Source organism: Nuphar pumila, chromosome 11 (assembly GCF_984573655.1).
Source record: "Nuphar pumila chromosome 11, dmNupPumi1.hap1.1, whole genome shotgun sequence".
NCBI lineage: Eukaryota > Viridiplantae > Streptophyta > Magnoliopsida > Nymphaeales > Nymphaeaceae > Nuphar > Nuphar pumila.
The window spans coordinates 33,202,982-33,216,504 of record NC_143259.1 but is presented as its reverse complement, the minus strand read 5'-3'; the positions used below and the strand labels follow the sequence as shown (position 1 = coordinate 33,216,504).

The following is a 13,523-nucleotide window of genomic DNA, read 5'->3' as shown; positions in this document are numbered from 1 at the left end:
TTTCTTATACAATAGATGCATGCCATCATTCACATCATTATTATCATATACATGACAGTCATATAAACAAATTATAGTATGCATTTAACCTTGGACTAGTAACATTGTATATGCTTAGTTCATCTCAATTCTAAGCCCACATGCACTAATGAAACAATGAATTTCCTTTGGAGCTAATTGCATTGAAGCTCTCCCATCTTTAATAGCAGGTATATGTGAGTATTATATCAGTAAAATGCAACATGCACAATCCCTTAACATTCGACACTTCGGTCTATTTATTTGCTAGAGGCCACAAGAGCATGCTTATGCTTTAGCGCATCAATTAAATCAAGCCTCACAAGTGGACACTTAAATTCATTAAAGCAAACTTATTTTTAACAGCCCATTACAGTACAATTTAAATTCGCAAGGGCATACATGAACATGTATAAGATTCACAAGCAATCGATAGTCGGGTCTTAAACTGGTTTCAAACTTGCAAAAACCTAACTATGTCCGACTGTTACAGAGGTTACAGAAAGTTCTACAATCGTCGAACAGAGCTAAAATTTTCACAGTTTGTAAGAAATTTTGTCAGCTTTCTGATACCACAAACTGTTTATAAAAATTTCTTCGGATGAGAGAGTTACGAACAATTTAGAACAGACCTATACTTTTTTGTTCTGACTGTGACAGTTTAGTGTTTAATCTATGAACAAAGCCAAAAATTTCATAAAAGTGTGAAATTGTGTTAGCTTTCTAACACAATACTTAGGGAAGAAGAAGAGGAGGAAGAAGGGGAATTAAGGGAGCAATGGAGAGAAAATTTTCTCAAAGTTGCAAATAGTGGGAGGCATAAGCCCCTCCCATGTTTTTATAGAGTTAGGCATGAGGTCAAGGACTGGATGAAATCTCAGCCCTTGATCTCAATCAAGGCTCTCTTATTAATTTGTTTTAAAAATTCTCTACCTTCTCAATATGCGTGCAGTGCTAAGGCATGCATGACATGCGTAACTGCTATCGCGCGCAGCACCGTGATGCAGTGCAGCACGCAATGCTAAGGCATACATGGCAGTTGTAACTGCTGTCGTGCGCAACACCACGACGTGCGCGGGACACACATAACCGTTGTTATGCACAACACCATGGTGCATGCAAGAAGCATGTAATTGCTGCTAGGCTCGCACTGAGGCGCGTGTGGGAATCATGCGGCCTTGTTGTCTGCGTGAGTCATCTCCATGTGTGCAGGAGGTGAGGTTGTTGTGGAGGATTGTCTGAACTTGCGGCATGTGGTCGAGGTCGTGCGGGACTTGTCCAAAAGGAGTGCCAATGGGGGCAAGGTTTCGATAATGGGGCGAATGATTTTGGAACGCATCAATAGTGAAATGACACATACATTAGGTTTACATGTAGTTGAGTGCCCTTTAAAATTTTGGCTAATTTATTATTATTTTTTTCTATCGAATATTAAATTATTCAAAAAAATCTTTTTGACAAAAGGAGTTTGACTGAGGTCGAGGGACTCCTGTGGCATGTGGGTATATTTCATATACTTAAACATTTTTTTTAAGTCTTACATTTCCTATAGCATAGTACTCAATCTCCGATTATCATTTTTAATTTGTCACACAATAAGGGAATTGCTAAAATTTATGAAAATTTCTCAAAAAATCATTACATAAATTAGTATTATTATTCACAAAGGCAATACCCCAAATTAGGGTATGGACTATACTCTTTTTTGAGTTATAGTGCATGTCAACCATAGGATGTTTGCTCTAAATTTTGAGCTTGTCTAACATTAATTAAAGGATACGAAACAGACAAGGATACCTCCAAACCAATAGGATGATGATGGGATGAACATGGTGGACACCGAGTCCAACATTAAAAACACAGTTGATCATAAGGGCCAGGGCCTACCCCACACAATGCATCAAAAATGATAAAAAAAAAAATACAATACCAAGAAAAAGAAAATTCAAAGCAGCCAATTATGAAGATCTACGGAATTTGCGTATAGAAAAGTCCAAAAGAGGAGTCAAGAAATGTACACACTTTGAGGCACCCTTTTGTATATCTTTAACCTACACGGAGTACACATCATCTCTACAATCATACTTCCAACTAGTCAACACATAGACAAAAATCATAAATGCAAACTACAAACTCCTCCCACAGTAGAGAACTGTCTTGAACTCTAAAGGCTCTCCTCATGCACCACAAAATGAGTAGGAGCCTTTTTGGCCATCTAAACCAAACAAGGTCATCCTCCATTTTGTTTTCGTTGTTGTAGTTTTTTTTTTTCAACTGTGGAGTCGTTTGTAACTTGTGCTAACTGTAGACACGCAAGAGGATGCAAACACACACGTACATACAGAGACAACCATAAACTGATTCCAAAATGAATGGTGGTGTAATTGGATCAGAAATCGGATCTCAAGTCACTCCATGGCCAAGCATGAGGGGGGGCACCATTGAAAGTAGCTGATTCTCCCATGGTTTGTGTAAATTCCATGAGCAATTCAGTCCCCAATAGCCCATCAAATGAAACAGCTGATTCGTCCATCTCGTTCGAGCTGGAAGAACCGTCATCTTTAGACTCATCGTTGGCTGCAACCCCACCAATGTCATGGTCCGAAGCACTCTCCAATTCTTCAACCTTGGTGCTAGCCATCGCCACCATTGTCTCCGAGCCGTGTTTGGTTGATGAGGATGCCGGAGATACCTGGCTGTTGCTGTTGCTGTTGCTGTTGCTGCTTCTGCTGAAACTCCGGAAGGACTCTCCTACATCAGAGTTCCACATCCTAAGGAAGTAATCTGAACTGGATCCATACTCTTTTGTGGCCATGGTGGTTTGGGAGGAGAAGAGCAGGGACTCTTGGGAAAGCCTTGCTTCGGCTTCCAGCCTGGCATTCTCCCATTGGGCCATGTGGCGCATTGCAGTGGTCTCTAAAGATTGAGAGGGAGATGCGGTGGCAGGTCCAGAAGGAGGAGCATGGGTCATGGGATCGAGCCCCATGAGAATCAAGCGCTTCTTGAGGTGGGTGTTCCATAGATTCTTGATCTCATTGTCAGTCCGGCCGGGTAGCTGAGAGGCGATAGAAGACCACCTAAAGACGGATAACAAGAATTGAATGATAATCATAATGATGATGATAACAACCAGATGAGATTAACATGGATTAAGAAACTGGCAATATTATTATTTGTCTCTCATAATGAGCATGAAGCAAAGCAATTGGATGGATCCTATTTCAAGAAGAAAACTCATAAAAGGATGACACAAAGTAAATGCTGAATCATGAATGGCAGTCATCCATGGGACCACAACGGATAAACTAAGTTTCATGGTTGTCATTGAGTAGTAGTCCTTGTCTGTCATCTTGATGGATCAAGGTGCAGTAAGATGCAGCAGCTAGGTCCCATTTGCCAACTCAAACACTGTCCCAGTGTCGAATCGTAGATCAAAAGCAATGTCAAACTTTCAGCAATTGCCAAGCTATTCAGAGGCCATGGTTACATGTGTTTCATCAGGGTGAACTGGGACAATTAGCTAGATAAAAGGATGGGGATGTCTTGGGGTTTTCTACAAAATCATGAAAAGGGGGCATTTAATATAAGAATACCTGTTTCCAAGGATGCCATGCAATTGAATGATGGTCTTCTCTTCTTCAGTAGTGAAGGAGCCCCTCTTGATGTCAGGCCTCAAATAGTTGGTCCACCTTAACCGGCAACTCTTACCACAACGAAGCAGACCTAAAATTACCAAAAGAGAAAATACCATATTTACCTCTCATAATCAACAAGCACGTGTGTGTGTATGTGTGAGTGTGCGTGCATATATGAAAGTACCTGCGTGCGCCTGTGTTCGCATGTGTGTACATGCGTGCATATACTGCATCTGTTGCAGTACTGAGTCACCATACTAATACCGGCATGCTTCCATTTACATAGATTTGAAACTCAAAGCAAAAACTAACCTTTAGATCATGTTTACTCATGTGTTCAAATTGCCTTCAACACGATGTTTTATGTCATTTTAAGACGTCCTTTCCATTAATTATGGGCTGTTGATTTCTCACCGTCTTAAAAATTGAACCTTGATGTATATATATTGGATTTGATTACCAACTTAGACATACACAGTAGGTTCTAAACACCAGTGTACCACCCCATGTTAAAAGGGATCAAAGCCACAATAGATTTTTCCATAAACCCACACATACATACACCTATCCATCCCACAACCCCCAAATCAACCGAAACACCCCCTCCCTTCCAAATCATACACACACACGTCCACAAAGAAAGAACCAAAAAACTAGCCTTTGAGTGGTTCTATTTGCTATCTTCATTTGTTAAAACTCAAACATGATGTTATTATGGGCCATCTCTGGTCCAATCTCAACGCATTTTTAAGGATAGTTAAAATATTTAATGGCAAGATCTAAACAAACAAGAGCGTACCACAACTTTGGGGATTGGGAACATGGGTTGCATTAATTGGGTGACCCGCTAAAGTCCAGATAGATAGGTTCATATACTAGAGGCACCTCTGACTGTAACACTGTCGGAGGTGCCTTGGATGCCGTTCATCTTAGAAATGAACGACACCCATCAAACAGGGAATAAAGTTCATTGTGAGATGGCGTTCATTCGAAACACGAGCAACATTGGAAAAAAAACGTGGGGGCACATCTAAGTGACACAGGCATCTCATCCGTAGAGTTTGGATGCCATCAACGTCACCCAAAGGAGCTCTGACGATATTACTACCAAAGCTCACTTTGACGGGATCTAATAAAAAAATAGTTACAGAGATCCATCAAAATAACGCAGATTAGACGTGAAATAATGAGATCAGGGCGTTTTTCTTACTCAGAAGCAATCACAACCCGGTTTCACAATAAACTTCTGAAAATGACATGTTATTCACGTGATTATTGTTCAACGTACTGCAACACCAAAATGATATGAGAGCAATAAATTAGGTGGTAATTTAAGAAAGAGCAGACCCCTTTTATTTGAAATATTTACATGTTTTGATGGAAGAAATTAAATTATCTTTTGAGGTTCTGAATGATCGACGCAAAATGAGTGGTCTTAAATTCTTTTGGGATTAGGGAGGACGTACATAATATCTTCAACCGTGATTGATCAGTAACTCATGGGAGGGTGTGGTGTGTTCTCCCCCCCTTATAGTGTGTGTTCGGGGTCCGAATGAGCGCCAAGTATATAAGCATGTGGGGCTCGTACTCGTGTGCGTGTCGGCATCACTTAGTATCGGAGTGCGATTGCAAAGACTTAAGTACTCTTTCTTGCTATTCTCGCCATGAAATGAGTGTTTGAGAAAATAATAAAAATATCTTTCATTCAAAAAAAGAGAAACGACGGTTCGAGAAAAGGACAAAAATGTTCTCCATCCACCGTTGTCATCTTCTTCAAAGTCCAAATAGTGAAACGAACCTAAAGCACTCTCTCTTTCTTTTCCGTCATCATTTTCTTCTTCCTTTTTTACGAGACACTGTAAAACCCCCCTCTCTTTCTCTCTCTCTCTAGAGAGAAGTTAAGGGAGGCAAAGAGCCGACGATCGTCGTCCTCTTCCTGCTAGTAGTGACCGGAATGCTGCCCTCGTCCAGTAGGCAACCGACTGTGGTGGCCTCTCTGTCGCCTTCGAAGGACACCTACAACGGAATCTTCCTCCAGTATACCTACAACGGAGTCTTTCAAAGTACAATCCGTCTAACCCTACGTCGGCAATACTTCCAATCAGGGCTAGGACTTCTAGGTCACCCTGATGCTGCTCAACACGAGCATTCGCACCCTCAAGTCCTGACGGGCATTCGTCGGGTTCTGGCACCGCGAGATCCTCATCTTGACCTCAAGCATCGTGCTCTTTGACAGGACCCACCTCCCCACCAACGTCGGGAATGGCACGTTCCTTTTTCGCTTTCTCGTTATGGACCTCAAGACTGCCATCGGGACGGCTGGCGACTACAGCCAGATCACGGCGAAGATCGCACTCAAGGGGACGGAGTTTGGCATTGTGATTTACGATTTACACATAGTAGCGATTTACGAAAATCGCGTAGCGAAAAAAAAAAAGGAAAATCATTATCGAGTAGCAATTGACGAAAATTACGTAGCGAAAAAAAATAGCAAATCACTAAATCGAGTAGCGATTTACGAAAATCGAGTAGCAAAAAAATTGTAAATCGTTAAATCGAGTAGCGATTTACGAAAATCGCATAGAAAAAAAAATTGCTAAATCGAGTAGTGATTTACAAAAATCGCGTAGCGAAAAAAAATGACAAATCGCTAAATCGAGTAACGATTTACGAAAATCGTGTAGCAAAAAAAATGGCAAATCGCTAAATCGAGTAACGATTTACGAAAATCGCGTAGCAAAAAAAAAAATAGAAAATCGCTAAATCAAATAGCGATTTATGAAAATCGCGTAGCAAAAAAAAAATGCAAATCGCTATGCGATATTCGTAAATTGCTAAATCATGTTGTAAAAAAAAGGCAAATTGCAATGCAATTTTCGTAAAACGCGTAACGAAAAAAAATTGTCATTTTCTAGAATCGTCGTTTCATGACACCAATGACGGGAAAGGATGTTACAAAAACTACGAGCAAGAAACAACCGAAGAAAACAATAAACAAGAATGATTAAACAAAACACAATACACAGATTTACGTGAAAAAAACTTCCCTCAAATCCAAGAGGGAGTAAAAAACCATGTCCGCCCAGAGGAAAAACTTTATTGCTTTTTTTTTACAGTTACAAGAGGAAAAGAAAAGAAAGGATTTATACAAGGCCCCCAAAAAAAATCTGCTAGGAGGCGCTCTCCCCCCTCCCCCCCAGGGGTGGCCCCATTGGACCCCGCCTACTAAACGCGCAGCGAGACCTACGATGGGAGGAGCTCCCGGACCCCCCCCCCCTCCCCTCCCCTCCTATAAGGGCAAAAACTCTGAATCAGGCTCCACAACTCATCAAGTTGAATCATGCTCCAGTCAGTATACAGGTCAATCGATGCTTGATGGAGCAGTGTAGGATCGTTTGTTGGACAAAGGCAGAAAGAGAAGGGAGAGAGAGAGGGTTGATGTTCATGGCCTTCTTCAGGGAGGATTTCTTTCTCGGATAATTCTGCAGTGCAGGGATTGGGTCTTAAATAACCATTTCAGGGGTACTTAAGTCTTTGCAATCGCTCCTTTACTAGAATCGTCGTTTTATGGCACCAATGGCAGAAAGGGTACTTAAGTCTTTGCAAATGCACTCTGACACTACCTTATGCTGACAAACATGGGGATACGAGCCACACGTGCTTACATACATGGCGCTCATTCCAAACACACACTACAAACAGTGGGTCTTGGCGGGGGGGGGGTTGCATATAACCTGCTTCAGTTTAATTGTAGTCCTGCCAGAAGAGGTTTTTGACAATGCAATGCACTCTTTTGACAATTCATCTCCTACAATTGTCTACGTTGGAGTCAGTGAGATATGTTACTGCCATTATGAAAAACAAAGAGGTCTCCTATTCTTAAAGGACGACCATACTTTCCAAACGCATCGACCCCTACATCTGAGTAAGTAGCCCCCTTGATCCCTTCTACCCAAGCTATGATGGAGTTAGTGAATCTTGATTTTCAATTAAACCAAGAAAACAAGTTTCGGTTGGTTGGCATCCCACCCCAACTATTTTGAGATCTTAAAAAACCTTAGATCATGACCTATTAATAATACCTAAGGTGTTTGGAGGAAGACTCTAGATGCTTTCTCCACGGTGACCTTGTAAGAAAAAAGAACCATTAGCACATAGAAATTGACTCTGCAGTGTTTGTTTGGAGTTCATGGAAAGACACGCTTCTTAACAATTTGCACATAATTCACTATATAAAGTTTAGGGTTTAGAAGGTCCTTTCATACGTTTTTCTAATCGAGAAATACTGTGGGGGTGCACCTAGTGAATAACATAAACATTTAATTGTTAGAAGTTATCAGGAAGAGAAAATTCGAGGACATGGAAAAGACTAAACCAAGACCAACAATAACGAAAGAAAATAACGACGGACAAGAAGAAAGAGTGCAACATAGAGAACTAAAGAATACCAGCGAGTTTAGGAAGAGAACGCCAGCTCCCATGGCCGTTCTTCTTGATGTAATCGACCAAGATCTCGTCTTCTTCTGGCGTCCATGGCCCCTTTTTCAGACCTTGCTTTTCACAACAGGGAGCTCGCCCCATCTCTCTCTCTCTCTCTCTGTGTGTGTGCTGAAGGAGATGCAGGGTCTGAATTTCAAAAAAGAAAGAGCCGTCTATAAATCGACTGCTTTAGCTATAAATACTGGAGATATTACGTACTATACCGAAGAAAAAGAAGAAAGAGAGAGGCAGTCAATGGCCGAGAATTTAATGCGAAACGTAGGATGGATAAGCGTGGAGGTCGGTGTCTCTCTTTCTTCCTCAGTAGGAAAAAGATCAAAAGCAGTACGAAAACAACAAAGGGCGAGTAAGGGTTTCCCTAGAGAGAGAGAGAGAGAGAGAGAGAAAGAAAGAACAATAAATGAAGGCAGGGTGCGCGAGGCGGGTTCTACGCTGTGCTCTGCCAGACACGAATTAAATGAGCAGTTGATTGAGTTGCAGAGACTTAACATTCACATCTCCATCGCTTTGGAGCGAGATGAATCTGCTACGTTAGAGAGATACACTCTCTGGAGAGAGAGGTTGTAACTTTCAATTTAAAGTCCAGCTATGAGAGACTGACAGAGAGATACTATATCCCTCACAGAGTCAAAGGGTCTGAAGCTCTGAAGAGGACGAGTGCGAAAAAGAAATTGTGGGTGGAAAAAAATGAGAGAAGATGGGGAATGGAGAGATGTTTTACAAGCGAGAATTTAGGGGGTACCATAAACATGTGTCAAGATCGTGCTTGATGCAATTAAGGCTGTTTGACCCCTTTGATTAGACGGCAAAGGGAAGAGATACCTTCCAGAAACTCCATGTAGGTCCTTGTGTTTTTCATACCCTTAAAGTTGATAGTGCGATCAGACGGTATCAAAAATATCTCAAAAATTAGAAACTTCAACTAGATACGTCAGCGAATGTACTTATCAAATTTCAGGGTCAAGACTTTGTATATTGAAAAAATTAATTCAGACAAATTTGAGGTAGGATTTGGGTTTTTTTTGCTACTGAACTGGTTTGGACAAAATATACCCAGTTTGTAAAAATTTAAATCTCCAGATATGATAAAATCTAGATTTTTGAAAGGTCTTAACTAGATATTCTAAGGAGGTTTGGACCAAAATTTCATACTCAAATGACTAAAGGTTTGAGATAGGTGACTTTGTGAAGTCGGACTTAGGAATAGGTTATGGACATAATTAGTCTAGGAAGAATTTGGGGTTATGTCTGGCTTAGGAAAAAAGTTTTAATGACTTACAAGACTTTGTTTGATTGTGTTAGAGGTTGTCGAAGGTTTAGATCAATCGTGGTTGGATAGGGTTCCACCGGATTGACTGAGCATGATTGATTCCTACAAGTAATTGGTGCACTCTACATGAATGAAGTTGATTACTTGTTCTTAGTTTTTAAGCAATTCAGACCTAATGAGGATCTAATTACCTTTGGTTGGCAACAAAGACCCCTTAAAAAGGCTGAGACAAGTCAAAGGGGTAGAGACTCACAAGGGGTGAGAGAGAGAAGAACGTCCACTAAGGGACGTGGACATGAACTAGAGAGAGAGATGAGTTTGAGAGAGAAGCTTCAATTCCTTTCATCATTTCAAATACACCAAAATGAGTCCCTTTTATAAACTAAGAGAGTTCTCATAAAAGCTACACAATAAATAAAACACAATTAAATAAAAAACACCTACCTCTAGTTAAGCGTAATTCTCTAATTAAGTAAAACCTCTCTTAGCTCTTTAATCGTGAAGCTCATTTCACAAAAATCACTTATGCTTCCCCAAGAATCTTTAAGAAGGCATTCCAAGGGGCTGCCCGACTTTCTTAGAGGTCTTAATGACCTTAGAGCACAAAGAGGGTATGGCTCACACGTCCTTCCATGGCCTTCTAGAGGAAATGTCTCATGTGCGTCCAACTTGCATTCAATACCTTCATTAAATAAGAGGGCGCCCAAGGGTGGGTCGCACACTACCAATGTGGTTATTGGCTGAGGTAGCTTGCAATTTGAGCTTGGATAACAGATTTAGGTCGGCCATTAGTGGATTTGTTTGCTTTTTGTAGACCCTAGGAGCTGGATTTTCTTTGGCTTGGTCCGCATCATCTCCTCCCTATTGAGATTTTCCTAGTCCCTTGGGCAAAAATCATTTTTCCTCTTGTTTCGTTAACAATCATCTTGACTCCTCTATTCACTGGGATAGAGCATCAACGACTTAGTTTTCAAGCCTCTTCTTATATTGGAGCTCGAAATCATACCTCATCATCTTAGCAACCCACTTATGTTGCAGTAAAGTCATGATGTGTTGCTTCATGAAGTATTTCAAGCTTTTGTAGTCGATGCAAACCACGAACTACCGACTAAGGAGATAGAGCCTCTATTATTTTAGAGCTACAATGATCACAAACATCTCCTTTTCATATGTCGATAGTGCTTTGGCACAATTTGTGAGGCTCTGGCTAAAGAAAGCAAGCATTGGTCTTCTTGCATTAATACAACTCCAACATTGATGTCACGTGTATTAGTTTCTACTATGAACTCCTACGAAATGTTGGGTAGAAGAAGCACTGGGGTTTTGCATATGGCTCGCTTGAGCTTTTCAAAAGCAAGCTCGACTCCATTTGACCATCAGAAGGTGTTCTTCTTCAGCATTATTGTCAATGGGGCAGCAATGATTCTGTATCTTCGCACGAACCTCCTATAATACCCGATGAGTATGAGGAATCCTCTCAAGGCTTTGATAGAGGATAACTTTGGCCAAGAAATCATTGCTTCAGCTTTTTTGGGGTTCATGCTAACACCATTCTCATCAACGATGTGACAAATGTAGGATACTTGGGGTTGCCCAAAATTGTACTTAGTTTGTTTGGCAACAAATTGATGCTTCTTTAGGGTATATGGGACAACCCTAACATGGTCTCGATGCTCTTACCAAGTGTAGTTATAGACAAGTATGTCATCAAAGAATAAGAAGACAAACTTCTTAAGCATTGGTTAGAAGACATCATTCATCACCCTTTGAAAGGTGGTTGGGGCATTCGTCGGTCCAAAAAGCATTACTAGGAACTTGAATTGGCCATCATGAGTTGGAAATGCCATCTTCGGTATATCCTCTTTCGCTATCCAAATTTGATGATATTCGACTCTAAGATCAATCTTTGTGAATACTTGTGCCCCGTGCAATTCATTCAATAACTCATCAATAACCAATATTGGATGTTTGTCTTTCAAAGTTACCGCATTGAGAGCATGGTAATCGAAAAAAAAAACTGCCAAGTGTGATCCTTCTTTCTTAACAACAAGACCGGTGATGAATAGGGGTTGAAACATGGTCGAATTACCCCACTATCAAGCAATTCTCATATCAATCTTTTTGTGAATGTGCATATCGGTAAGGTCTAACACTCACGGGCTCCGCACCCAAAACTAGGGTGATATGATGATCTTGGAATTGTTCTGGGGGTAGGAATGTTGGTTTTGCGAACACATCCTCAAACTCCCTTAAAACTTTCTTTAGTTTGAGATGGGTTTCTTCCTCTTCTTCGTTCACCAATTGCTTTTTTTCTTGGACCGTGCATAACAATGCTACTCGAGTTGCTCTAAAGATTTTAAGAGCTTCTTCCAAGCCTTACTCATCACTTTCCTTAGGCCCATGGGCCTTAAGGTAAACACTTATCCCATTTTTTACAAAACACGTCTTCATCTTTTCAAAATTCCAATGAACTTTTCCTAAAGATTAGAGCCAACTCATCCCTAGTGTTATATTTGTTCCTTTCATAGGTAGCACATAAAGGTCTACCTTAAACTTGGATCCTTAGAGATCTACTTCCGCATCCGAAACACGCTCTCACATTGGAGGTTATTGCCATCCCCAACCATTACAACGAACATTGATTGCTCCTTAATTTGGCACTTGAGAGTTAACACGAGATCTTTCTGTTGAGAAACTATATTTTGATGATACATAATATGATATGTTGTCATACATGATAAATATATGATATGCTTTAATATGATATGTCTTCGTGAATATGTTATATTATGATTGGATATGATTTGTCATGCATTTAATGAGTATTTGATGCAAGGTTATTTCACCTAAAAAGAATGGAAACAACCTGATCAAGTACAACTATTTGATGAAATCATACTCTCTGAAGAAAAAGCTTGATGGGTCATACATTCATAAAGATTATCTAAGAAGATCGGCTACTTCAAGATAAAAACTTTTTTTCTTCTTTAGAGTTATATGTAACAGAACCTTCAAAAGCATGCATATTGCATATCTCATGTTACATTAGATGCTTTAAACATCATACAAATCATCTATTTACAAAAAGCTAAGCTTTTCATAAAAGGATACGACATTTCAAAAACACCTTTTTTGAAACTAATCATTGTACTTTCTTACATGCATTTATGAAAAAGACATCTTGACAAGATATAATAGCTCATGATTTCAAAAGCATTAATTGTACCTTCTAACAAGCATTTATGAAAAAGACAACTTAAAAAGAAATAAAAGCTAATGATTTCAAATATGAAAGAAAAAGACAAAATGAATTTACTCACAATACACAATTGTCTATCTTGAATTGACAATTTGAGAAAACAAATATTGTTTTATATATAAAAATACTTATTGTTTAAACAAGACAATTAAGTTTGGAAAAGACTTTATTTATTTTTTAATACACACTCAAGAATGTCGACTTATACTTAAAGCCATCATTCTTTCTGTAAACATTAAATGTCATCTCAAAAAGCATTTGAGAAATGACCACTTATAAATAAAGTACTTAACAAGCATTTATTGTACTTACATACATTTAACCAAAGAAGTGACGATTTGTAAGAAAACTATTAACACACTACAAATCATTAAATTGAATAAAGACAAAATTACACTTCAACGTTCAATGTACTACAAAGCATTTATTTTGAGAAAAGACTCATTACAAATTAAATATTATTTTTAATTACAACAACGTATAGTGTACCTCAAATAGTTAATTTATGAATGACGACTTTTTGAAAAAGCAATATAGTACACATCATTTCACACAAAATTATTTTTGAGATGACCTGACACCTCACATCTCAAAAGGACAATCATTTCAAAAAGCAATGACTATTTTCTTAAGACTATATATATACAAACAAAATAGTATTTTCAAGAGACACATGTGAGCTTTCAAAGAGAAAAACTCCTATTCGATATTCTGAAAAAGTGCTAAAAAAAAGAAAGAGAAAAAGACAAGAAAAACTCTTTTGTCAAAAGAATCAACTGTGTGAAAAAGAAAAGAACATTTTGTTCCTCTGTGAGATTATTCTATCCACTTTTCAGAGAGA

The 13,523-nt window shown here is 39.3% G+C and overlaps 1 protein-coding gene across 1 annotated transcript; it reads right to left on the bottom strand.

The window, feature by feature from the left end:
* Nucleotides 1-2,163: 2,163 nt before the first annotated feature.
* Nucleotides 2,164-8,234, bottom strand: LOC149822232 (transcription factor MYB17-like). Its single transcript, XM_089980996.1, has 3 exons — nucleotides 8,102-8,234; nucleotides 3,612-3,741; nucleotides 2,164-3,095 (listed from the first exon to the last, which is right to left on the bottom strand). Exons 1-3 carry the CDS (start codon nucleotides 8,232-8,234, stop codon nucleotides 2,408-2,410), a joined length of 951 nt encoding a protein of 316 aa, XP_089837122.1. The 3' UTR covers nucleotides 2,164-2,407.
* Between the last annotated feature and the right edge of the window lie 5,289 nt (nucleotides 8,235-13,523).